General features: G+C 52.6%; 3 protein-coding genes across 3 annotated transcripts; all 3 read right to left on the bottom strand.

Moving 5' to 3' along the window:
• Nucleotides 1–1856: 1856 nt before the first annotated feature.
• Fam50a (family with sequence similarity 50 member A) lies at nucleotides 1857–8005 on the bottom strand. The gene is made up of 13 exons (XM_047536025.1): nucleotides 7790–8005; nucleotides 6520–6604; nucleotides 6319–6418; nucleotides 5672–5817; nucleotides 3934–4010; nucleotides 3741–3807; nucleotides 3498–3559; nucleotides 3220–3296; nucleotides 2849–2903; nucleotides 2624–2672; nucleotides 2443–2513; nucleotides 2210–2320; nucleotides 1857–2035 (listed from the first exon to the last, which is right to left on the bottom strand). The coding sequence occupies exons 1-13, from the start codon at nucleotides 7898–7900 to the stop codon at nucleotides 2027–2029; spliced, it is 1020 nt and encodes a 339-aa protein (XP_047391981.1). The 5' UTR covers nucleotides 7901–8005; the 3' UTR covers nucleotides 1857–2026.
• Nucleotides 8006–8656: 651 nt separating this feature from the next.
• Nucleotides 8657–14718, bottom strand: Gdi1 (GDP dissociation inhibitor 1). The gene is made up of 11 exons (XM_047535734.1): nucleotides 14539–14718; nucleotides 13241–13348; nucleotides 12985–13084; nucleotides 12709–12843; nucleotides 12049–12247; nucleotides 11651–11782; nucleotides 10959–11058; nucleotides 10361–10532; nucleotides 9906–10050; nucleotides 9735–9789; nucleotides 8657–9645 (listed from the first exon to the last, which is right to left on the bottom strand). Exons 1-11 carry the CDS (start codon nucleotides 14581–14583, stop codon nucleotides 9493–9495), a joined length of 1344 nt encoding a protein of 447 aa, XP_047391690.1. The 5' UTR covers nucleotides 14584–14718; the 3' UTR covers nucleotides 8657–9492.
• A 550-nt stretch (nucleotides 14719–15268) lies between these two features.
• On the bottom strand, nucleotides 15269–22795 carry Atp6ap1 (ATPase H+ transporting accessory protein 1). The gene is made up of 10 exons (XM_047535805.1): nucleotides 22608–22795; nucleotides 22246–22372; nucleotides 19984–20058; nucleotides 19355–19548; nucleotides 18760–18800; nucleotides 18138–18223; nucleotides 17481–17719; nucleotides 16787–16834; nucleotides 16344–16575; nucleotides 15269–16115 (listed from the first exon to the last, which is right to left on the bottom strand). Exons 1-10 carry the CDS (start codon nucleotides 22766–22768, stop codon nucleotides 15906–15908), a joined length of 1413 nt encoding a protein of 470 aa, XP_047391761.1. The 5' UTR covers nucleotides 22769–22795; the 3' UTR covers nucleotides 15269–15905.
• Between the last annotated feature and the right edge of the window lie 1788 nt (nucleotides 22796–24583).

Raw genomic sequence — 24583 nt, 5'->3', positions numbered from 1 at the left:
ACCTTGCTGTGTGCTCTTTCATGATGATGTGTGAACCATGTGAATACACGGCCTCTGCTGGACAGTTCAAGGTAAGAGAAAGAGTACTGTGTACCAAATCCCTTTTTCTCCCCGCTTCCCTTCCCTCCATCTGTTCCAGCCACTTGCCTCCAATCTTCCCAACAGGGTATCCACACTTGCTGTTCCTTCTGTCTGAAAGGCTCCCTCCTGTTTGGGAATAGCTAGCTTCTTGTCATTTGGATATCAGGTTAAATGTCCCTATGCCAGAAAAGGCTCCTTATCTTTTTGTTTTCTCTTTGTTGTACACACACACACACACACACACACACACACACACAGGATTGAAGTGTGGGTGAGCAAGGGACAAACAGCTTCCTCTCTAGCTGTATCCTCTGTACATAGCCTACCTTGTACACGCTGGTCCTTGGTGACCTCATCTACTTCCAGAGCATCAAACAGCATCTGCCTTGACAGTTTCTCAACTTCTATCTGCGGCCTCCTAAACTCTGTTGTGAACTCTACCTTCAAATGGACCCAACATACCAAGGGACTCCCCAAACCTGGGCCATACCTAGACAGTCCTCCCTCATCAGCAGGAATTTAGGTGAGCACCAGTCTCCAGGAGACTGAGTGGGATATCTAAAAGCAACTCTCCCCCATGCTCTTCCAGTTCAGCCTTTCAGACTGCCACCTTGGTCCTGGACTTTGGCTAAGGGGCTCCTCTGCTGGGCCCCCCACCATGACAGTTTTTTCTGTCCTTTTGCTGGTCACAAAGATGTGGCTCTCCTTCTCTAACAGCAGCCTCCCATCTCCTTGATATTGACCCCAAAGGGCTCCCAGCACCCCTGTCAGGGACTTAGGGCCATTTCCAGAAATCAGATTCTTCCCTGCAATACTTAGGACTGGTCCTCAAGGAGCTTGTTTTCCAAAACCCACAGGCCTGGAGGTAGCTCCTGTCTACGTATGACCCAGGCTTACAGTCCCTTGGCACCTTGGATTTATATGAATGTGCAGTTCAAAAGAGCTTAGGACTGCAGAGAAAAGTTGAGATGATGTCAACTTGTATGCTATTGGGTAAAAATGACTTCCTTTCCCTGGGAAGTCTGCTCTTCTGGAGGTTTTTCAAAGGGTAGGAAGGTGTTGGCACAGAGAACTTGAAGAACCTCTCCAAGGTTCCTCATTAGCCCAACAACAGACCCCATTGACCTCCTCAGACCTGTCCCCCACATCTGGAATATAGGATCAGGCTCAGCCACTCACTCCTTGCTGTGCCCCAAGATACCCTAGCCTACTCCTACCCTCTGTCTCCTCGAAGTGACCCCAGATGGTTCCACCCCAGGCACAGGGCCAGAAATGCAAGTGAGAGCTCCTAGCTGGCTCATGGTCCAATCTCATCCTTTGCCCTCCCCATAGACACAGAGAGTAAATTAGGGGTTTCCGGGGGCTGGCAAGAGAGAATGGGGAGTGACTGCTAAATGGCCTTGGGGTCTTTTGGGGTGATGAAAATGTTCTGGAAGTAGGTGGTGATCGTTGCACAACACTGAGAATCAACTAAATGCCACTGAATTAAAATGATCAAGCTGGACATGGGGACACACACCTATCATCCCAGTGACTCAGGTACCTGAGGTAGGAGGATGGCAAGTTTGAGGTCAGCCCGGGCAACACAGCAAGACCCTGTCTCAAAATAAAATAAAAAAGGGCTGGGTATGTGTCTCAATGGTAAAGTGCCCCTGGGTTCAACCCCAGTAGAGTAAATAAAGTAAAATGGCCAAATGAGGAATTCTATGTTAGGTGAATTTTCTGTCAATAAAAAGTACTTCTAAACAGAACACACTTTCTCAGAATGCAGGTACTCCAGCTCTAACGTGTGCACTTATTTATTGTAAAAGAAAAAAGCAATAATGACAGTGCCAGGGGGTGTGTGGCTACCGTCCTCCCAGCACACTTCAGCATAGCCACTTGAGTTCTGGAGACATGGGGGTGCGCACCAGGTACAGCCAAGGCCACACGACCTCCTAGAGGTTCACCGGATCTGGTGTAAGAACAAGGTGGGCCAGGGACAAGGAAGGGAAAAGAGAGATGAGAGCACTGGCTGGCATATCCGCCTGGGTCTCTAGCAGGACACTGACCGCCCACTAGGTCAGGCTGCCCCCCACCTGGAAGGGCCTCCTGGTGCCCAGCCTCCCCACCTTCCCTGCCTCCTCACCGTATACTTGTCCCACTTCTTTTCAGGGTCATAGGGCTCCCAGCGGCTGGCAGGGAAGATGTGCTTGTTCTTCTCATACCAGCTCCTCAGCACCACCTTGCCTGCATGAGACTGAGGAAAAGCAAAGGCCAACCTTCCTGACCTCTGCTTCCCTTGATCTCACCACAGTGCAGGGACACTACCCTGTGGGCCCAGGGCACCTTTCCCCACCCAGTGCCTTGGCACCACCCTACCTCATCCTTCTCCACAGTGGCATCGCTGAGCAGCCGCACATCATCATGAACATCAAAGTTAAAGAGTGGGCCTTTGGGGGAGAAGCAGCCGTCCCAAGGTTACAGTGCTGCCCCAGGTACACATATACATACACATACACACATGGCAAGTTGTGGGAGGGGCTAGGCTGGGTGCACTCACCACTCTTCCCACGTGCCTTGGTGACAATGAAGTCATAGAAACTGTGATGCTAGAAGCCAAGGATAGGAAAGGCCAGTCTATCTTGGCCTCTCTTACCCACACCCCACTTCCCACTCACAGGCCAGATACAAGCATGGAAGAATGCAGAGCAGTGTGGGAACTCTACTGCAGAGGCCTAAGGGCACAGGCCCACTGCGTGACCTGGAGCTTAATTAAGGGACTCACATGGGGAATGATTAAGTCCTCCTTGATGTACATGAGCTGCTCCACCCCTGCTGACCTGAGGGAGAAAGACAGGAGGGACAGATGAACAGAGCACATTCTCAGTCCATGAAGGGAGGAAGCAGACACTTAAAGAACTAGTTGGAATGCTTTAAGGGGAGCTCTGTGGTTTAGTCAGCCTGGGATAGACACCCCACTGTCTTCTACCTTTGGGCCAAGGCAGGATGCTCCCACCTAAGTTCTTTATGACAGGAGGAAGGAAAAAGGGGCCTGACATGCACAATGCCCAGCATGCCATCTTCCTAGCCAGGGAGTGGTGATCTTGGGATCACAGGGTCTACACATACACGCACAGGGGTGCACACGCCACTCACCTGAGCTCACTGAAGTCTTTACGCAGGATCTCAAGGGCTTTCTGTAGGAACTGCTGCATCGTGTTGCCCTTCTTCATCTACAGGAGTTGCCCAAGAGCCAGCACCCAGAAAACCAAGGAGTTGGGAAGAGAAGACAGAAAACTGGAGAAGTGCTTTCAAGTAGGCAGAGGCTCGCAGGCCCTTATTCTCCCTGCTGCTTTCAGGATCCCAGGGGGCTTCCCAAGTCATACCTGTCAGTTCCTTCCCAACAAACCCAAGGGAGGCCCTCCACTGCTTACTTTGACTGTCCGCCGGTGTCCGGAGCCATCCCAGTAACTGAAGGTGATTTCAATCTCTTCACCTATAAATCAGAATTACCTCTTGGTCTCCAGACCCAGGCACTCCCCTCCAGAGCTTCCTCAGGGCACAGTGCACTGTCCAGAGAACTATCTTTAAGAGAGCTGCTTGGGCCCAACCCTGTTCTCTCACTGCCCCAGGACCTTGGGGCCAGACTACACGTGCCCAATTCCACAAGCACTCACTCTTAATCTTCTCCTGCTTGGCTTCCCACTCCTGCCTCAGCTCTTCCCGGAGACGATTTTCCTCCTCCTAGGAGAGGAAATGTATGAAGGAGTGAGGCCCAGGGCTGCTCAAAGGGTATAGTGACCCACTCCCAGAGCCAGGGCTGAGGTCAGGTCAGAATCAATGTCAGAACTAGAGCTAGTTGGTCTTTACCTCCCGGTCTCGGTCAGGTAAGAAGCTGGTGTCCACATCTGGGTTCTTCCCCAATTTCCTTTTCTTTGTTGTGATCTCTAGAGCAAAAGGAGGTGAAGAACATCTTAGCATTATTCTGAAAATGGTTTTGATCTCATGGACCCCGATGAGGGTCTCTCAGATCCTCAGGGTCCCTGAAGCACACTGTGAGAACCACTGACCTAGAAGACAGACGTAAACTAAAAAAACAAAACAACAACAACAACAAAAAAAAAACAGGTATCAGGGTCCCACTCCACTGTTGGGTCCCCTAAAATAAAACCTTTAGAGGGAGGGAAGAGCCTACACCCAGCAATGCTTTTGGAAAAGCCCTAGAAATACACACAGCCTGGACATAACAACCTCCCCTCACCCAGGCCTGCTCAGTCCAAAACAGTAGTTCCCACCAGAGCACTGAGCACGTGGCAGTTGACATGTAGCTAGCTGGACCAGCCTAGATGGAAATATTTTGGATACAGTCATGTTAAATACAATGTATTACTAAAATAACAATTTCTAAAACATCCCAGGTCTGTTACCTTGCCTCCCTGAGGACTACGACATAACTTGTTCAGAGTTCTCAAATATATCCACTCCTTCCTGATGTTTCAGTGTAGCTATATCTTTTCACCCCTCCTGTCTCTGTGACTAATGAAATTCCCTTCATCCTTAAGGCCCAACTATCCCCCTGTGACACATTCCTTGACCTTGGGCTACCCCCCAGGCCCCAGGTGGGACAGTAATACGTCCTGAACACATGCTGACCTGTGTGACTTTCACTAGGAGAAGGAAAATGCCCTGTGGGCCCTTGATCAGGCACAGAGCAGGTGTGTAGTACACAGGAGTACCAGGCTGGCTTTGGATTCACTCCCCAGCCTTCCCAAAATGTCCCTGATGTGGCCTAGTTCTCACAGCTGAGGTCTGTAGTGTCTACCTAGGAGCCCCTGAATTTCCTAAGCTGTGTAAATTTACAGTGGAACTAATCCAACAATTAACCATTTAGTGCTCGTGTCCACCTGCTGCAAGTGGCTACCATACTGGGAAGCAAGCACCCAAGCATGGTTCTCCTCAATCTATCCTACATAGCACCTCCAAGGGACAGCTTCTGGAACCTTCTGGACCAGGTACCAACCTCACTCTGCCAGTCCTTGCACGGGTGACTCCTGCCCAGGACAGGCTGGGATTTGACTCAATTTACCACGGACAGTGAGCCCCTACTTGGCTTTCAAAACTGATGCAGCTGGGCATGGTGGTGTACACCTACAGTCCCAGCTACTCAGGAGACTGAGGTAGGAGGATCACAAGTTCAAGGCAACATAGTATGACCCTATCCCAAAATAAAAAAATAAAAAGTGCCAGGCACTTCAGTACATGCCTATAATCCCAGTCACTTAGGAGGCTGAGGCAAGAGGATCACAAGTTCAAGGACAGCCTTAGCAACTTAGCAAGACTGTCTCAGAAAACTTTAAAAAGGAATGGGGATGTAGCTCAGTGGTTGGTCACTTGCCTAACATGTGCAAGATCCTGGGATCAACAATGAGTACTGCAAAAAAATAAAACATAAAAAAGCAGTGCAGTCTTGGGTCCTTCTTATCCTCTCCTGCTGCATGTGAACTTCGGGACCATAAGCACAGCAAGCAACTGAGGCTGGGCAGTGGACACACTTCTTCCTTCTACAGCCCAAAAGCCAGGAGTTCGTTCTGGCGGGCAAGGCCCTCACCTTCCCTTTCCAGCTCCTCCTCATACATGGCCACCTCCTCCTCCTCTTCGCCTCCCTCCTCTTCTTCCTCCAAGGTGAAGGACAGGCTAGAGATCTTCCGCTTGGCCTCCTTCTTGCGCTCCTTCTCTCGCAGCTTCTCCAGCTTTCTACCAAGGCATGGGTGGCCATCATGCCCCATGTCCCTGCCTCTAGGCCCTTTTCCCTGACCCAGAGATACTTGTGTGCTCAGTGTGGGGCTCACCAAGTGCAGGTTGGAACTGCCTAACACCCCAGAGGGATCCTACTGCCCTGAGTCACTTCACTGCTCATGGGCAGAGAGCTCTGATTATGACACAGAAGGTATAGAGAGACACGGGTAACAGGATAGAGAAAGGGGCCAATGCAATTTCTTAAGGTACCCGATGGAAGAAGAGGGCCACAAAAAGGACTACCTTTATAGTATAGAGGAACAGAAAGAGGAAAGATAAACCAGGAAGGTAAGAAGACTTTAGTGTGGGCCTAAACTAGATGCTACACCTGTTTCCAAAACAGGAATTGGGTTTCCCCCCATGAAAAAGGAATAGCCTGACCCATCCCCAGGAGCCCCCAGGCACTAGCTACATCTTGAGATGAGGACTGCTGGCCAAGAGACCAAGGAGGGGACCCACAGCTGCAGCTCCTTTGATTGCTCCTTCTTGGCCAGCTGCTTCTCCCGCTCCTTCACCAGTGCTTCTTGTTTGGCTTTCATGTCATTCAGGGTTACAAGACCTATGAGGCAAGGAGACATGGGGGAAGGGCTGGTCACCTACGGTTGGCACAGAAGCAGCCTCCCTGGGTCTGGGAGAGTGTGGCATGTGCACCCTGCTCACCCACGGTGCTGGACTTGAGCTCTGCCTCCACGGCATCATAGTGTGCAGAGAACTTCTTGTCAATGTTGGATTTCATTATGTTCTCCTGTAGAGGAGGGAGCATAGTAGTGAGGACCACCCATCACTACACTGTGGAAGGAATAGGCTGGCTGTTGGGGACCTGGGATCTAGTCCTAGATCTGTCCCTGGAAAAGACATACCCTCCTTTCCTTTATAAGTGGAGGCTAGGGGATACTCTGTCAGTGCTGAGAGAGTCAAATGGATCTTTTCCCACCAACCCCTGTGCTGCTCTGACCCCTTTCATGTCTCCTGCCGAGGATCAGAGCTGCTTTGGTGGTCTGCAGTCACTGGCCCTACTCATTTTTGGCCTTTTTCATACCCAGCCTATAAGATGATGCTCCTGAGACCCAAGCCAAGGAAAGGACAAAGGAAAAAAGAGTGGCTGAAAGGCCTAGCCCTTTCCTGAGTGATCTTCCTCCCTCCCAGCCCCTGGTGTTGCCAAAGTTTCCCAGAGGCCTCCTCTCTCCAGCCAGCCCCATCCCAAAAGGGTGCCATGTAGATCCCTCTCTGGCCAGGGGAGTCTTGTGTCAAACACAAAGCTTGTAGTGAGTCTGAGCAAAAGGTCTCAGCCTTAAGTCTTGTTCCTACTCTCCCCTGGAGTCTTCCCGACTCTTCTGATGAGTTTCCCCCAAAGGCGCAAGCTGAGGGCTCCTGGTTCCTCTATTCCTGAGCACACCATCACTGGCCACTCACTAAAATACTGGGGGAACTGCTAGAACCCCAGAATGTGGTATGTGCCTTCCTTCATCATGGGTGCAAAGGGTTTGGAATGAGCCTCAGTGGCCTGCCCATGTCTTGCCAGAGGGCTTGCCCTTCCCGGTATGCACTGGATCCCAGCAGAGGCCTGGTTCTGAGGGCTGGGGAACCTGAACTAGGGAGTTCTGTGCTCGAGAAGGGCGCTTGGGAAGCCCTTCCAGCCCCGGTGCCACCAATAGACGTACTAACTGGCTCCCTCGTGATGGAGGCTTGTCACAAGCTGTCTCTGCCTCTGACATGGCCTGACTCTGACCTATTTTACAGATGAGACCGTCGCTGGCTCACTTCTGCCATCTGCCAGAGGGGCAAGCAAGAGTCCTGCTCCCGATTCGGGGACCGCCCCCTAGAGCTTCTAGCCCGCGGCCCCGCGACTCCCAGGGCCTGAGAGTGGAGCTGGGCCGCTAGGGGGCCCGCGCGGTGCGCATGCTCCAAGGCGCCCGGGCCCAGCCCGCACCTCTGCGATCCGCTGCTTCATCTGCTCCATCTGCTCCCGCTGCTTTTCCCGCTTCTTCATCAGATGCATGGCGCGGCCAGCCTCGCTCGCGGCACCCTTGTACTGAGCCATGGTGGTGGCGGTGGCGGCGGTGGCGGTGGCGGCGGCGGCGGCGGCAGCGGCGGCAGCAACAACTGTGACAGCGGCCCGGCTAAGTCCAGGCAGCGACAGCGACCGCGGTTCAGTCAGCTGACGCGTGACGTCGACCACTAGGGAATGCGCGCCGGCGCCCGCCCCGCTCCGCCCCGCGATCCCTGCACGTGATCGCGGTCTGCTCCGCCCCGCCAACCGCGGGAGGCTAGACCCCCATTTCCGTACGTTGGCTCTTGCGGGAAGCCGCCCGGGTCCCTTCTCCCAGCTCTTCCTTGACACCAACGCTGGATACCGAAGCCTCCTGCGCTTCCTCGTCGTTAACCCCGACCCATAGCTGGGCCCGTTCCCCGCATCTCTTCAGGTACTGACCAACCCCGAGTGTCCCTGCTTCCTCACTGCCTGAGACCAGATCCAGGTATCCCCTGCTCCCCCAGCCTCACCCCGCAGACTTGTTCACCTATAGATTGCTTGACTTTTACCCAAAGCTAGATGTGCCCTTCTTCAGGCCCAAGAGTGGTCCCTAGTGAATTCTGCCTCCTTATTTTTGACCCAGAGGTTAGTTCTGTACCTTGACCCCCACCTGAGGCCAGATGCTAGCTTCCCTGCTTCTCTTGCACTGACACTTAAGGGATGCATTCCTGGTGCCAGATGCTATGCCTGGGCCCCAACCCAGATAGCCAAGGCCCTGTCAAGCACCCAGCTTTTGGGAATTCAACCTAAAGATCCAGGTTCAGGTTTCAACACAGTTTTTATTGGGAGGTTTTGTTTTCTGTGAAATACACTAGAGGCTGGGGGAAAGGGACACATTCACTTTGCAAGATAAGGGTTTCCCACCACTAAAGGAAAGGCATGGGGCAGGGCACACTGGGGTTTGGATCCATTTTTCCACCTCCTTCTGCTTTGCTCACATTTCTTTTCTCTCAGCAAGTACCAAAGAACACAAAGACAAGGAATAAAAACAGCAAGATCAACCCTCCATTGGGGCCACACCTAAACCTCCTCCCCTTCCCTAGACTTTGCCAGGACTAGGAGGGGCTGGAGAAGCTTACTCTACAGCCCCCAGGCTGCATCAGAGGGCTTCAGGCTCACAGGGAAGGGTGGAAGAAGTTAATAAATTAGAATAAATTATGGGGGGGTGCAATTTTGTGCTGGGAGGGCCCCTTCTTTCCAACACATGAGAGTTGGTGGGGGGAGGCAGGGGGCATCTCCAAAGGCCACTACAATGGGGGTAAGAGCAGTGGGGGCAGAAGTCAGCTTTTCCTCCACGTCCTTCCCAAACAGAGCAGAAGAATGGTGGGGGAGGGGGACACACACAAGGAAAACAACCCTCTTTTTCTAGGGTAAGGAGGGGCCAAGAAAGAGGATGCTATCCAACCCCCATCTCCCAAACCATCGCTAAGGTTAAAGATTTGGTCAGTGAATCAATGAGGTGGGTGATGGGAACGTGGTGGGGGAAGCAGAGGATGCTGGAAACAGGGTTGCCCAGCCATACTGTCTCCCCTGCTCTGGAGGAGAACAGAGTTGGGGGAGGGGGCAGTGGGCAGCAGGGGCTAGGGGAAGGGGGTCAGCAATCACTGGTCAGCTTCTCCAAAGACGTCATTCTGTTTGCGCTTCATGTTCTCAAAGTCAAAAGCAGAGCCAGCCATGCGTTTGTAGATGTCTTTGATGTCATTACAGGTTGTCTCAAAGTGTGTGGTAGCATCATAGGAGCAGGAACAGAACACCTGCAAACAGCCAGAGCCCATGGCCAGAGTGAGTTGGGTAGGGGCACTGGGTGGGCAGCCAAGATCCAGGACTGGGACAGGCTGCTTACCTGGCTCTCAGAACCATCATCAATGGGCTCATACAAGTCACTGATAGCCACAAACCTGGGGGGCAGATAGAGGAGGGAGGACAAGCCTCACAATGGGCCTTACCCTTCTTGGTTTTCATTACCAGCTCCTTCCCTCCCATCCTCCCCATCGGGCTCAGCCCAGCCCCTCACTTCTGATCAATGGGCTCCAGCAGCTCCAATGCTGGCTCAATCTCCTTTTCAGGCTCTGCAGTCTCCACTGTGGTGCTGGCAATGGCGATGTATTTGCCCTGTGCGGCCACGTTGTGTGCGTAGGAGATCATGCACACATAGATGTCTGGCAACAGGAAGCACTCCATTAACAAAGGCCAAAGGAAACAGCCACAAGTGGAGAAGCCTCCTTAGGGGCCTTCTGGCCCACCTGCCCCTTCCTGTCTGGGCACAGCAGGCAGCAACCAAGCTGTCACCCTCATGGAAAGGAAAGAGTCCAAGCCATCCAATCCCTAGGGCCCCCAAGTTGTGGTGACTACCATGAGGGTCCTATTTGTTCCATGATGGGATCGCATGGGGAGCCCCCAAGGCTGGGGTGGAGGGAGGCACGGAAACCCCAAAGAGAGTGCACAGGAGATAGTCACGGCCTGGCCTACCTGACTTCCTGTTGACCTGGTTCTGGGGGATGATGATTTGGCAGGAATTGGCATCATTGGTGTTCTTGATTGGGTGGCTGAGGATACAGATGATGCGGATAACCTGGCCAGCCTTCCGCACACGGTCTGGGATGTAACTGGGGTCACAGATCAATTGCTTGCAGCGGGCCACCTGTGAAGGCACCAGAAGTCCTTGTCCATCAGACCACCCCTTGCCCTGGGTGGTCATAGTCTGGGTCCACAGTGAGAACAGATAGCTCTGGCAGGCAGTACTCCTCTGAGCTGTCACCACTGCTCCTCCTACAGCCCAAGTAGGTGATCCCTAACTCAGAGAAAGGCAACCCTGCTGAGTGACACTGTGATCAGGAATACTTTCTGGGTCAAAGACATAGCATATGGTCTTTGAGAGATACCTCTTGCCAATAGAAATGCCTATGTAGACTTCTTTTGGGATGCTCCCCCAGTTCCCAGCTCTTAGGGCTTTGAGGCTGAGGAGCAGCAGAGCCATCAGCAGTCAGGCTCCTTGGAACAGAGCCCCTAAGATGGCGATCAAACACTGGCCCAGCCATGATGACCCCACTGCACGGGGAAGGCTTACCTCTCCCTCAGATTTCACGCCCACCACTTTGCCGTTCTCCATGATGATGTCATCTACAGGTTTGTTGAGCATATATGTTCCCCCATAAATGGCACTCAATCTGTGGTGAAGAGAGTGATGGTGAAGTCCCGCTTCCAGGAAAAATGGGGATCAATTCACTGCACTCTCCCCACTCCACCACCAAGGTACAGAGTACAGTAAAGATTTCCCCAGGCAGGCTGAAGTCAGGAGATCCAGCTGTTCATCCCAGCTCTGTCACTGCCACGAACTCAGGACTGATCTCAGCGTGTTCCTTCCTCTCTGAAGCTTCTGCCCACAGTATTCTGCAATAGGCTAGTATGAGGATGGCAAAAGGGAGCAGCTCCACACAGAAATGGCAGAGAGGACCAGAATAAAGGGACTCGCTGGAGAAGGGCCAGCTACCAGCTAAGCCCTGACCTCAAGGTTCTGGGACCCTGGGTCCAATCCTGGTGTTGCCAGGAACTGAGAAATCCACATACAAAGAAGCCTAGTTCTTTTCCTCCATACTTCAGTGTACTAGGGCTATGCTACCACCCAGGGATGGAAAAAAGTAAATGAAGATCATGAATGGGAAAGTATAAATGCTATAGAAATGCTCAAGGGGGTCATTTCCACTCTTGGCCTTAGTACTACCCAGTTAATGCCAACTGAAAAAAATACCATTTCCTCACCTTGCAAAGCCCTGAGGCAGCTCGCCCAAGCCATAGAGTGGGTATAAATATGGGCTCTTGCCATACCGGGCCAAGGACTCGCTGTACAACTTAATGCGGTTGATGGTCTCAAGACAGGGCTGGTCCAGGTAGCTGGGGGACAGGGATCAGGGAAGATGCTCTGACAGCAGCACTCCTGCTCGTCCCCACCCAGGCACCAGGTCTGCTTTCCCACCACCCTGTATGGCCTGGTAAAGGTATAGGTAAAATGCAGGGGAGGGAGAGACTGAAAGGCAACAGATGAGCCTGTGGCTAAGTACAAGGGACATGCAGGGTGGGCAGAGGGAGCAGCAGGCAGGTGTGAGGAGGGTAGGGTATGGGCTGGGCAAGGGGACTCCCACCACACCAGCCTCTCTCACTCATCAGTGCGGTAGAGCGCCAGGGCATGGCCAGTGAAGTCAATGACATCCTGGCCCAGGTCAAACTTCCGGTAGACGTCACGCATGCTAGTAGTCTGGGGATCAACACCCTCGAAGGTCTTGGGGTCGTTCTCATCAAAGTTTGCCACAAACACCAGGAACTTGCGGAAACGCCGTTTCTCAAACATACCCATCAGATCTGAGAAAGGGAGCATGAAGAAACCCTCTGCATCACTGGAACACCAAATCCCCCTTCCCACCAGGGCAGGCCAAGAAAGTGGGTGCCTAGCTTTGGCTGAGCTCTGTCATGTGTCCTGATGTTAACCGCCCTACCCTTCTTGGCCTTAATTTCCCCACTGTATGAAGAGGGGGTTGAGTAGGACTGGGCCCTCCCAGCTCCACCACTTGGGATGTTTCACGGTTAAGTGGAGGCCCTTCCAAAGTCTTTCTAACAGGAATCCCCCTCCATGTGTGCTTCCCTCCTGGCAACCTGCAATGGAGAATACAAAGCTAGGGGCTTCTGGTACTGCCTGGTGGATGTGACCTAGGGCAAAGGAGAACCCTACTCTGAATGGCTACCTTGCCACCAGCCCTGAGGACAGTCTGTCTCTCCCCCTTCTGCCAGTCCATTATTCTGTGGTTCAGGGGACCCACACTCACTAGAAGCCAAGGCCTCAGTCTCAGTGGATGGCACTTTGTAGATCTTGCCCCCCTTGTAGACGAAGCTCCCCTCCACCACCTTGAAGTCCAAGTAGCGAGTCACTTCTGTATACAGTAGCATTTTTACCAGCTGCCCTGTTGCGGGGGAGGGGCAACATTAGCACAGCTCCCTCCAGAAGCTCTTGTATGGTCTGGCTGCTCCTGCTGTGGAGTCTAACCCTCCTCTGGTCTTCCGAATTGCCCACCCCTCAACAGTATGTTTTTCATCTCCCTCACCATTGGCCATGAGGAATTTGGGGATCAGATCAACATTCCAGTCTCGGCCCCGGCCCATCGACTCAGGCGGCCCCTCCAACAATTGAAAGCGCTTATACAGCTGTAAACAGGAGGAAGAGAAAGAGAAAAACCTCAGGTCTACCCCTGCCTCCCCTACCATCCCAGAGAACCTGGGGAGCTTCTTCCATCCTATGCCTCAATGTGAGAGATTATGAAGGATGGATCTGGGCCTCAGTCCAGGTCCAGGCAGCCTTACCTCCTCCAAGGGAGTGATAGAAGAGCTCTCGCCCCCATAGTAGGGGTTTCGGTCCATGTGCAGCACCTTCTTTCCATTCACGGACATGATACCTGACAGGATGCATTCCTGCAGAGGGGTGACATTTGCTGCTGCACTCCCACCTGCCTGCATTCCCACTGGCCGCACTGATTTGTCCCCAAACCTGCCACAATGGACAGCTCCTTCCACCCCCAGCTTGTTGCACTGCCTAAAATTGAGGGTGATGGCTTTATCTGACCAGTCTCCTCCATAACCTTGCTGGAGAAGACATGAAGAAGGATAATGGAGACTTTGAGAGGAACAGAGCATCCATCAGACACAAGGACAGTCTTCCAATACTAACATGCCAAGAAAGCCATCTATCTATGTAGAGCACATGGAAAAGACAGATAAGACACGATGAATCATAGAGAAGACCCAGCTCAACCTCAAGGGCACCTGAAAGGGGAAGCCAAGATTAGCACAGTCCTTGAAATTGCAGGCCCCACCCTGGGTTGCTCTTTTTTCAAAGGACAAGAGTCCTTGACCCTGAGCCTTCTTGGCCACAATCATGGAAGGAGGGTGTCTGGGCCCAGACTGAGGGAGATCAGCCTCAGGGGAGAAGACCAACAGGGTCTGGAGGAAGGGGAAAAGATAAACACCCTCAACAGCTACTAGCCCAAGGACAAAGGCTGCAGACACCATTCAGCCTGAGGTCTCCATGGGAAACTGGGGTGAGGTAGCAAGAATGTGGTCAGTGCCTCTACTGCTGCTGCTTCTGGAATATTCCCTGGGTCCCCTGTTCCCCGAAAAAGCCAGGGAGGTGGGATGAGGGTCCACCCTGGCAAGGCCATCTGACCCCATGGCCTCATGCTGCAACCCCACAGCGATTAGCACAAAATAGGAGAGGATACTGGGAAGGGATGCTGGGTGGGTGATGGGTGCAGAAGATGGGTGAGGGCCGGGTGGGCGGGGTCGGGGCAGCAGGTCGAGTGGGGGTGAATTTTCCGGCCCAGCAAGCCAAGGGAGGGAGCACATCAGGGGGCGGGGGTCGCGACCTGAGGAGTCGTGGGGAGGGGTAAGGAGGAGAGGGACCCCTTCGGGGAGACTAGGGCGTAACAGTAGAATACAGCTGACAATGTGTGGCGCGGTAGTGAGGTGGGCAAGGGGCCGGCTTTTGGGGAACCTGAGCGGAGGATGCAATGATGGGAGGATGGGGCCGGCGGCCAGGGGATGCATCATCGCGGGCGGTGGGGAAGGCATGATGTGCGGCCGCGGGCGCCCAAGGATGCACTTACGGTGAGACCGGTCCCCAGCACGATCACATCGTATTCCTCATCCATGGTCAGGCCTCGGTGCCAGCGACCGCTCGGCTCCTCCTCCTCCTTTACCACAGCAGCCGCCGCCGACGCCGCCGACGCCGCACTGGACCAAAGATGGCGGCTCTACGGCCGCCGCCCGACTCCTCCGCCGCGTCAAAGAGTCCCGCCCCCTCCCCGCGCACCCGCCACGCCCGCCGGGGCCACTGCCTCCGCGGATCGCGTCCCAGGAGGGCTGCCGGCGCCCGGGTCCCACCACCAGCGCCACTCCACGACCGATTCTGCTTGCGGAGGGTCCAGAAAGAAGCGAGGAGGGGCGGGGCGGCGGCCGGTGCTGCGGCCCGTGAGGGATCCATGCGCGGGAGCCGCACGCGCCCCGCCCCGCCCCGCCCCGCCCCCCGGGAGGTTCAGCGCGGTCCCGCGCGTCTGTCGCGCGCCGCTGCAGCAGGCAAGGGCAGTCCCTCGTATTGCTTTTTCTGAGTGCTGCTATTGTCACGAGTTCCTCCCAAGGCTCGAAGCGTATCCAGTCTCTGCCCTAAACACCCCTTCGTACCCTAACTAGTTAGGAGCTTCACTTGTTATCCCAGCCACCCTAAGTGTTCTCGCCTCCGCCTTGTCCAGGCTCGGCTACATCCGGGTGCCTCTTGCATCCCTCGGCCAAGCGCATACCTAATACCCAGCGCAGAAATGAGTGACAAGAGGTCCAATGTATGGCGACCCGTCTTTATTTTATTAGGAAGGAAACAACAGAGCACCCCAGGCTCCTGCCAGGCACCCCAGGTGAGAACATGCCAGAAACCCAGTGATCACACCCAGGCCACCTGTAGTGGGCGTCCCTTCCTTCTCAGGCCACAGAAATAAACCGCAGTGTACTGCTTATTGTTAGCACATCACCAAATAAATGATAACAGCCAAGCTAGACAGTTAAGCAGTACCCTCCACACTCAGGAAATCTCAAGTTCATGGCTGCTACTGGGAGCCCCATAAAGCTTGGGGAAAAAGTATTTGCTACACAAAAGCACTATGAACAGCAAGGGATAATGATGGAAAGACAATAATAAATAAGCAGAAAGGGGACCCTAGAACTACTGCCCCCTCCCCTCACAATGACTGAGTCTGGGAAATTTGTCTAGTGTCTGCAGAATATGTACACCTTATTGGTGGAGATGGGGAGGACAGCCCCAGGGAAGCCCCTCAGTGGGTAGAAGAGGGAACAAGACAGGTTGAGGGAAGCTTGGGATTCATGCTATGGTAGGAAGAGGGGAAGCCCTTCAGTCCAGTGTGCCACAAGATGGAAAAGTGACAACCTGAACACCATCACACCCTCAACCTCCCACTGGCACGGGTCACACAATCTGGGTCAAAGAGATAGTGGGGCCTTTATGGTCATCAAAGCGGTCCATGGTCTTGAGGCTGAGGATCATGTGCAGGCCATAGGTGAAGATGAAGAGCATGAAGAGGGAGGTGAGCAGCCCCATCCAGATGCCCGGAGAAAAGAAGCCGGCACAGTCACTGGCGTAGGAGAACTGCTCACCTGTCACATTGAAAGCCTGGATCTAGGGAAACACACAGATGTGAGTCAGAAGAGACCATGTGGCTCCACACAAATGGGAGGCCCAGAGTCAGGGACAGTCCATATTCCAGACAGGCAGCACAGGACAGGACTGTCAACCACAAGCCCAAACCATGCTGAGACTCTTCAGGTTCTTCCTCCCCCTCCCCTAGTATCCTGCTACTATCACCCTACATCTCCACCTGAAGCTCGGTCCCTCCCTATTCCATACCTGAAAGTCCTGAAGAGTCATCTGCCACAGGGAGGGCTGCGTGCGGGCCACAAGGAGACTGCCCTTCTTGCTAAGACTGCTGACATACTCGCAGTGAAAGGAGTAGATGCTGGGCCCTGTGACCTGGGAAGCATTGAAGTAGGTGACAGAGCCATTGCTGTGGATTTCGAGGCGATCCATGGTAAACCAGTGACGGGCAGACACTGAGTAGAAGCCGCTAGCCAGAATGAACCTGGGGGAGGTGTTAGGGGTGTCACGTAAGCAGGGGAGACTGAAATAACAGCAGCCCCCACCTCTACCTTAACCATTCTCAGAACTCACTTATGTTTTATTTATTCATTGTCTCTTTTCTTGCAGTGCTTGGGATTGAACCCAGGGCCCTGCACACGCTAAGCAAATGCTCTACCACTAAGCTACATCTCCATCCCACTTGAATGACTCACTTGAATGTCACTGTGGTACCGAAGAGCTGTTCATAGGTCAGTGAGAGCCTGCAAGATGAGAGAGAGATGTGCTATCAGTCTCCAAGAGGGCCTTGGGTGGCTTAGAGGAGCAAGCTTCTCAGTTTGCTCCTGCCTAGCTGCCCCAGTTCCTCACAGTCACCTGAAGAGGCAGTGTTCCCACTTGATAGATCAGGAAACTAAGGCTCCAGTCATAACCAAGTTTAGAACAGAGCTGGAAGCTAGAAGCCAACACCCAGGTGCTGTGTCTTTAGCTTGTGGCTCCTTCCTCTGGTCCCCCTGACTGCCCCTCCTTTTAGCTCCCTCTTAAGAGTCGCTGAGCCACCTAGTTTGGACTTTGGGGTAAGGGGAAATGGAAGGGTATAGGGGTCCTAGAACTGATTCTGGTAGCTGATCTGGTATTTGCCCACATGCAGGCCTGTTTCCTTCAAGGGGCAAGCGCCAGATTCCCAGGTCCCAACCAAGGCCTAGGGAACATGGGGAGGCAGAACTCTGAGCACCTCCCCCTCCAGCAGCTCCACCTTGAGATACCACCTACATTTCCCTGGTGAACACAGCCCACCAAGACCACCCTCACCCACAACACACATACCTGCCCCTGGATCCCTGCCCCTGCCCTACACTGGCAGGAAGACCATGTGTGGTAGCTCAGTCCTCCCCAACCCAGTGCCCTTACGTGGCAATGGAGTCATTCCAGGAGGAGCCAGTCAAGTTGAGCCCCTGCACCCCAAAGGTGAGGGAAGTCAAATCTTCCCACTGCTCCTTGTATGCCACAGAGAAGTTCTGGGCCCAGAACAGGATCCGCGGGGCAGTGTCATTATAACTCACAGGAGGATGGATCACAGCTGATGCCGCCTGTTCTTGGAGTAGCTGGCGACCTAGTCCCCCAGCCACCATGGCTACATCACGAGCCACCTGCAGAAACACCCAACAAGCCTTTGCTCAAGAGCCCTGGGAGCAAGTCCTGATCCACTGTCCTCCCCTCCCTCCTCTCCCTAAAAGTCTCAGTAGTCTGAGGAGGCAACTTTCTCCAGGAAGCTTTTCCCATGGGCCCCCAGCCCTGATGATATTTCCTCTCCCTCAAACTTAGGATCACTTGGACTGTGTCCAAGAATGCTGCCCATAAGGCTTGCAAAGAAAGAAAGCTGCCCCTGGATGGAGAAAGCAGAACTTGACTGCTCTGCCTACCCTCCCCACAGCTGCCCCATCGGGGTAATCTGTTCACTGCTTCCATGAGCCCTGGGGCTTTTGGGAGGCCTTGCATATAGCATACGCCCCACCTCTAGGCAGACTCACCACACTGCCTCAGAACCCCTGCTGGTAGGGCACATACCCTGGAGGGGCGGACTGCAGTGAGAGCTGCTGTGTAAGGGACATCTTCAGACTTGAGTGTGCTTAGCACCTGTCCAATGACTTCATCTGAGGGGAGAGCAGAGAACCAGGTCACCAGGCAGCCCACTTAAAGAAACACTGCCTACCATCTGCTTTAGAAACCTAGATCATATGAAAGCCGTGATTTTAGTTTCCACTCAGGATACCTAAAAACTGCTATTTCTCTTCCTACCCCCTCTACAAGCCTCCCCAGGGAAAACTGTGGCCTGTCAGCAACTCCCGATTGCCAAGCCCAATTGAAGCAAAAGGAAAAATACACAAAGTCCTCCTAATTGTTTATCACAGTGTTGCCAGTCTACTAAATCCAAAACTCTAGTATTCACACAGCCTGAGCATCACCTGGATCCATGGGCTCTGGCATAGTGAGTCCCAAGGCATTTGGACACCTGTGCAGGTGGGACTGGTTGCAAAGAGCTGTGACAGGGCAGTTGGCATTTCTCTGCCCAGCTCTCAGCTGCCCCAAGAAGCAGGAGTGAGAAGGGACTGAAGAGCTGTGGGCTAGCCGTCTGTGGTCCTGGCCTGAGGAGGGGGTAAGAACATGCATCCTCCCTGACCCCACTCACCATTGCCTGTGAGGACTTCCCTGGGCGCCATCAGACCGGAGCTACGGACAAGACACAGCATGAGCGCCCCACAGGTGGCTCTGCCTAGCTTGCAGTCTGCTACCTTTCCCTCATCCCCTCTAGTTTCTCCCTCTCTACTAGCTCCACTTACCAAACCTGCACACTCTGGCCAGCACTCTGAAACCTGTGCAGAAGCCAGACTCACCGACCCCCTCCATTTTTGCTTACCTCAGTACCCCTGCCTGGAATCATGTTCCCCTTCCCCCCAGGCTTCACAGTTACCCACATGTCCTTGCCACCTGCTCTGTGAACAGGGCCTAGATAGGTGAGGAAACTCCCCACAAGCAGGGCCCCTGTTTGCCTCTTCTCTGGAGGACTAACAGGCTTAGCTCAATGCTGGATACTGACTCCTAAGTCATAGCCTGGCAGAAGGCCCTTCCCATCTCTTCCTGGCAAACAGGGAACTTTCTGGAAGGGTTTTAAGGTGATACATGGCAGAAGGAGTACTGTCATCTTTGACCAAATTGTGCCATCTGAGCCCAGAGCCTTGTCTCTCTCTGGGCCCCAAGACTAGAGGCTGGAGGCTAGGCCATACCTGGCTGTATAGGGCAGGCGGATGAGCAGCAGCGCAGGGAGGCTGGCATTGAGCTTCAGCTCCCGAAGGGTAGCCAGGTCCACATGCAGGGGACTGGCCCCAAGCTTCTCTTGCAGGTAGGTGGTCAGAGTGCTGACTGCATACCAGTCCACAGCAGGAAGCACCAGTGAAGAAGGGGCCAGGTCCAGGGCATTCTGGGAGTGGGGGAGAGGTGGAAGGCTGAGTGAGCCAGGGACCAGTAGACCCAGGCTAGTCCCCCAACTTCCCTGGCAAGATATACCATAGGGGTCTCACTCCAGGTCAGAAACAAAATGGCCCCCTTGGACCTGAAAGTTAGGCCCCAGGCCTTTCTACCCTCAAAGCCAACATCTCTGGTCCCAAAGCATACAATTCTTAATTTTTTTTTCAGTATTCTACCACTGAGATTTCATTTTATTTTGAGACAGGGACTCTCTAACTTGCCCAGGCTGCCTTGAACTTAATGATCCTCTTGTCTCAGACTCCCAAGTAGCTGGGATTATAGGCATGTGACGACACACCTGGCTAAGTACAGTTCTTATTGTGCCAGGAAGGGAGGCACAGGATGGCCTGCCCCCATGACCCAGGGCTGGGAGAGGACTCTTACTTACCTCCAGGTTAGAAAAGGCACTGTCCTGCTTATTTCCAAATACACCACCATATGCTGTGAAATCCTCAATGCTTAGCTAATAAGAAAGCAGATGAAACATCTCAGGAGGTTGGGCAATGAACAGGGGCCAGAGTGCCTATGTATTCTCAGGACCAGCAAAAATCTCATTTAGAGTCAAATTTGGCATGATGGAGGACAAACTGCTGGTATGTAGGGTGGGGGAGGGGTGGAAGGCTCACTCTTCCCTGTAACGCTCTCAGGATAGGGTGACAAGACACAGAAGATGGTCATGGGGTTAAAAGATATGCAGGTGGCTGGCTTGTGGTAACCTCGGGAGTAGGAGTCAGCCAGCAAGAGGAACTGAGGAGGAAAGAGGGAAGCTGGGGGAAGAGAAGGTTGCAAGCAAAGCATTCACAGCATGCCTCCCAAGAGGGAAGTAGAAGTCAGAGCAAAGGAGGGCCAGCTACATCCAGTCTGAACAGGATCCTCTTCAAGGAGGGTGAGAAGTACCCCCCCAACCACCAGTTTTTGATGGGAGGGAAGCAAGGCACAGATGGTAAAACACACTGGAGGAAGTAGCAGTCTCTGGAGCTCTCAGGACCACAGTAACCCCAACCCCATCCCTTTCCCTCTACAATGTACACATGTCCCTAAACTCCTGCCCTCCACCTCAACTCCCAGCTTCTTCTGGCATCTCTCAGGTTGAGATGATCTTAATCAGCTTCCTTAACCTTACTGTTTAGTATACACACTTGCTCAGATGTCCCGTGTTTCTGGGCAGGAAATTCAACCATGTTTGACTACCTGTGCTGTCCAATGGGCCTTGTTTAATCAAGAGATCACATCATTCTCTGTTCCAAGGCTTTCTGTCATATTGAGAACTGCAACCAACCTTTCTCCTCATGGCCTGGACAGCCCTCCCTCATCTCCTGGCTACCTGGAAAACGATCTCCTAATCCTTTCACTTACAGGCTCCAGCCACACCAGAACCCGTTTGAACTTACCAAGAGCACTCTTTACATATGGCCCTTGCTCTGCTGTTCCCCTACCAGGGATGTCCTCCCAAAGCTAGATGGCTCCCTCTCTCTATCAAGATATCACCTACTCAATGAGCAATTGCCTAATCATCCTCATCTAAAAACAGTGTCCCCAATCACTCTGTTCTCCTAGCCTCCTTCCTTCTCTAGACTATAGTACTGATGTCATATTATATACCAACATAGTATTTATGAGTTGATCCCACAAGAACATCAGTTTTCCGAAGATAGAGGCTTGTTTGATTCCGCTCACTGCAACATCCCCAACACTTAACAATATCTGATACGTGAGGCATGCCATCTTTGGTAAATGAATGAATGCCCTAAGACTGGGGGACCCCAAACATGCTTTATGTAGTGGTGGTGTCTTCATTTCATACATGCAGAAAATAACATTTACAGAGATTATTCACGTGCTCAAAGGCTGACAAGTGGTAGAACTAGGACTCCATTACTTATACCACCTCCTGGAAATACTACAGGCCAGCATGACCACCACCACCTACTGACCCAGCAATGGAAGAAGGCTGAAAAGGGAATGGGTCAGAAAGCCCACTAATAAGGAAGGGACAAGTAGAGACTTTACAGGCTCCCAAACACCAATCATAAGTTTCCCTAGAATCTTCTCATGTACTTCACATTCGCTTTGGGGCAGAGGCCTAGAGTGGAGGGAAACAACATGCTGATTATGGACACAAACTGGGGGGGAGGTCTGACAGATTCAAGCTGGAACCAGTGTGCTGTCTGAACTGTGGAACTTCTACAAATCATTACAACTCTACAAACCTTAGTTTCTTTAGCGAGATGATGACATCAGCTTAGTACAGCACATATGAAGCAGTAAATATGGGATCATTTTTGGATTATTCCTATTCCTACTACAATCACTACAGTTTGAATTACAACTCTGCCAATCATTAGCTGTGTGACCTTGGGCAAGTCACTTATCCTTCCCCAGCATCAGTCTTCTCATGTATAAATGGTTATGATAATCCCCACCATACTAGAGTAAGTCATAGGATGTCTAAAGTGCTTGGTACTTAGGGGTCTCCTCCAATCTCTCCCATTCCCAATGAAGCTTTTCCTACAGGCCTTACCAAGAGTGGAACCACACCTCCTTACAGTTGGGACAAGGTCACGGAAGTATCCCTTGGGTAATGGGCGGTAGGGGCAGGCAACCTGCCTGTCTCCCAACTACCAGGACTGAGCAAGCTGGGCGGGCTCACCTTGTCCTGTAGGAAGAGCAGCACATTCCGGGGGCCCAGCTCCAGGGCGGAGTCTAGGTAGGTAGAAAGTTGCATGTCACTGGTGATGTGGCCCTCGTGCATGTCGACCACAGGAGCCCACAAGTCCCTGACAGGGGACAGAAGAGGTGCTGTCATGAGAGAGCGCGTGGCTTGAGATCCGAAGCCCATGGGCGCCCAGCTTGATGCACGGGGCCCAGAGCTCTGATACCCGACGACTTGAAGCGAGCCCCGGAGCAATGGGCAGTCCCCCTCTTGGCTTTGCAGCCCCTCACGGAGGGCGTCTCAGCCGCCGAGGCGCGCTGCGCAGCCCGTCCCAGCCCAGCCCAACCCGGCCCGCTCACCGGTCACTCGACCACAACACCAGCGGCACCTGCTGCTCCGCCACCACCGCCGCCGCCGCCGCCGCGATCAGCAACAGCGGCAGCCACGGCATTTGCCAGAGCGCCGGGGCCCACCGCGTCCCTGTCTGCCCCCGAGCCACCGCCACCGCCGCCGCCATCATAGTCTCAGCCTTCACTGCCTCGGACGCTGCTACCGCCGCAGATCAGGTGACCATAGCCCCCTCCCGAACCCTGCCCCGCCCCACCATTGGCCCGGGAGCAGGCTTCTCACCAGCGCCGCCCATGATTGGGCCAACTGCATGGCACTCTCAGCCACTCCTTTTCACTGGTTGGCTGTACGTGTCTCCAGGCACGCATGCTCCGCATGAGAAAGGGGGCGGGGCCGAGCCCTACCTGCTCAGACCCGATCCGCTCAGACCCGATCCACTCTGGCCCCGTGCTGTGCGGTTCCAGGGCACTATATACCAAAATATTGGCCCTTCCCTGTTTTAGTCTTTTTGTTTAAAGTTGCAGAAGTGGTATATTTTTTCCTGCAGATAGACTCTCCCTGGTACAGGTGAGAGAATGCAATCCCTTAGCGTGAGGACAGACGAGGACCCAGGAAGGCATCGAAGGGAACACCAGCACTTAGAAGGGGCAGGGAGGAGGAGGGTCCAGAAAAGACATACAGGAAGCAGCATCTGAAGAGGAGGGGGAAACCGCAGGGGTAAGCGAGGTTTCACGGACACCATAATTAACAATGTTACTTGTCAACTGCCACTAAAAGATAAAATAAGGACAGAAAAGTGTTGCTTGGACTTAGCCACAACTGGCAACTTTAGCAGTGTGAGTTAATGGAGACAAGGTATAGCATTGTCCTTTTCTGAGATTTGCCCTTAAAAAAGGAAAAAGAGAGACAGCTAAAGGCAGGAAATGGAAGACAACCTCAAACGAATTGGGAGACTTTTTATCTTTCTGTGCCGATTTTTGTTGTTGTTTTGTTTTGTTTTTTGTTTTTCAGACTGGTGATTGTTGCAAACAAAATGATAAATATAACCAAATATTGAATTCTCCATAAGGGCGTTATCCTGATTAATTTAGGAGGAAGTGAACAGATGTCTTCAACTTACTTTGAAATGTACCAAAAATAAAATGGAAAGAGGGCAGATAGAGATAGGTATGTGATGAAGCAAGGATGCTAAAATGTTAATGGCAAAATCTAGGAGGTGGGCATACATGCACTGGGTTGAATTTATGTCCACCCAGAATTTATAAGTGCCACCTTCTTTGGAAATAGGGTCTTTGTAGATGTAATCAAGTTACAATAAAGTCACGTTGGATTAGGATGGGCCATAATGCATTGACTGGTATCCTTATAAAAAGAGAATTATTTGGACACAGACACACAGGGAAGAAGGCCAGATGACAATGGAGACAGATTGGAGTGATGCAGTTACACACCAGGGAACACCCGTGATTACTGGCATCAACAGAAACTAAGAAAAAGACCTGAAACACATTCTTCCCTAGAACCTTCAGAGGGAGCTCAGTTCTACAAACACCTTGATTTTGGACTTATAGTCTCCAGAACTGTGAGAGAAGAAACTTATGCTGTTTTAACGGCTTGGTACTGGCACCAAAATAGACAGGTAGATCAGTGGTACAGGATAGAAGACACGGAGACATACCCACATGAGTACAGTAACTTCATACTAGACAAAGGTGCCAAAAACTTACAGTGGAGAAAAGATAGCCTCTTTAACAAATAGTGCTGGGAAAACTGGAAATCCATATGCAGTAAAATGAAACTAAACCCCTCTCACCCTGTACAAAACTCAACTCAAAATGCATCAAGGATCTGGGAATTAGACCTGAGACCCTTCACCAAATAGAAGAAAAAGTAGGCCTGACTCTCCAATCCTGTTGGCTTAGGACCAGACTTCCTTAACAAGACCCCCATAGCACAAGAAATAAAAGCAATAATCAATAAATGGGAT

The sequence above is a fragment of the Sciurus carolinensis genome, chromosome X, assembly GCF_902686445.1.
Source record: "Sciurus carolinensis chromosome X, mSciCar1.2, whole genome shotgun sequence".
In the NCBI taxonomy this organism is placed as follows: Eukaryota; Metazoa; Chordata; class Mammalia; order Rodentia; family Sciuridae; genus Sciurus; species Sciurus carolinensis.
This window is presented reverse-complemented; position numbering and strand designations above follow the sequence as displayed.

Excerpts from the sequence above, each read along its gene's own strand:
- Fam50a (XM_047536025.1), bottom strand. The coding sequence starts at position 7,900 with ATGGCTCAGTACAAGGGTGCCGCGAGCGAGGCTGGCCGCGCCATGCAT. Across the intron at positions 6,419-6,519 it reads GCTCAAGTCCAGCACCGTGG|GTCTTGTAACCCTGAATGAC; the intron begins GTGAGCAGGGTG and ends CTTGCCTCATAG. Across the intron at positions 2,514-2,623 it reads CAAGGCACGTGGGAAGAGTG|GCCCACTCTTTAACTTTGAT; the intron begins GTGAGTGCACCC and ends TCTCCCCCAAAG.
- Gdi1 (XM_047535734.1), bottom strand. The coding sequence starts at position 14,583 with ATGGATGAGGAATACGATGTGATCGTGCTGGGGACCGGTCTCACC. Across the intron at positions 11,059-11,650 it reads CTGCCTCAGGGCTTTGCAAG|ATTGAGTGCCATTTATGGGG; the intron begins GTGAGGAAATGG and ends TCTTCACCACAG. Across the intron at positions 9,646-9,734 it reads ATGATGGTTCTGAGAGCCAG|GTGTTCTGTTCCTGCTCCTA; the intron begins GTAAGCAGCCTG and ends GGCTGTTTGCAG.
- Atp6ap1 (XM_047535805.1), bottom strand. The coding sequence starts at position 22,768 with ATGATGGCGGCGGCGGTGGCGGTGGCTCGGGGGCAGACAGGGACGCGG. Across the intron at positions 17,720-18,137 it reads CTGCAGTCCGCCCCTCCAGG|GTGGCTCGTGATGTAGCCAT; the intron begins GTATGTGCCCTA and ends GTGTTTCTGCAG. Across the intron at positions 16,835-17,480 it reads TGGAATGACTCCATTGCCAC|GCTCTCACTGACCTATGAAC; the intron begins GTAAGGGCACTG and ends CTCATCTTGCAG.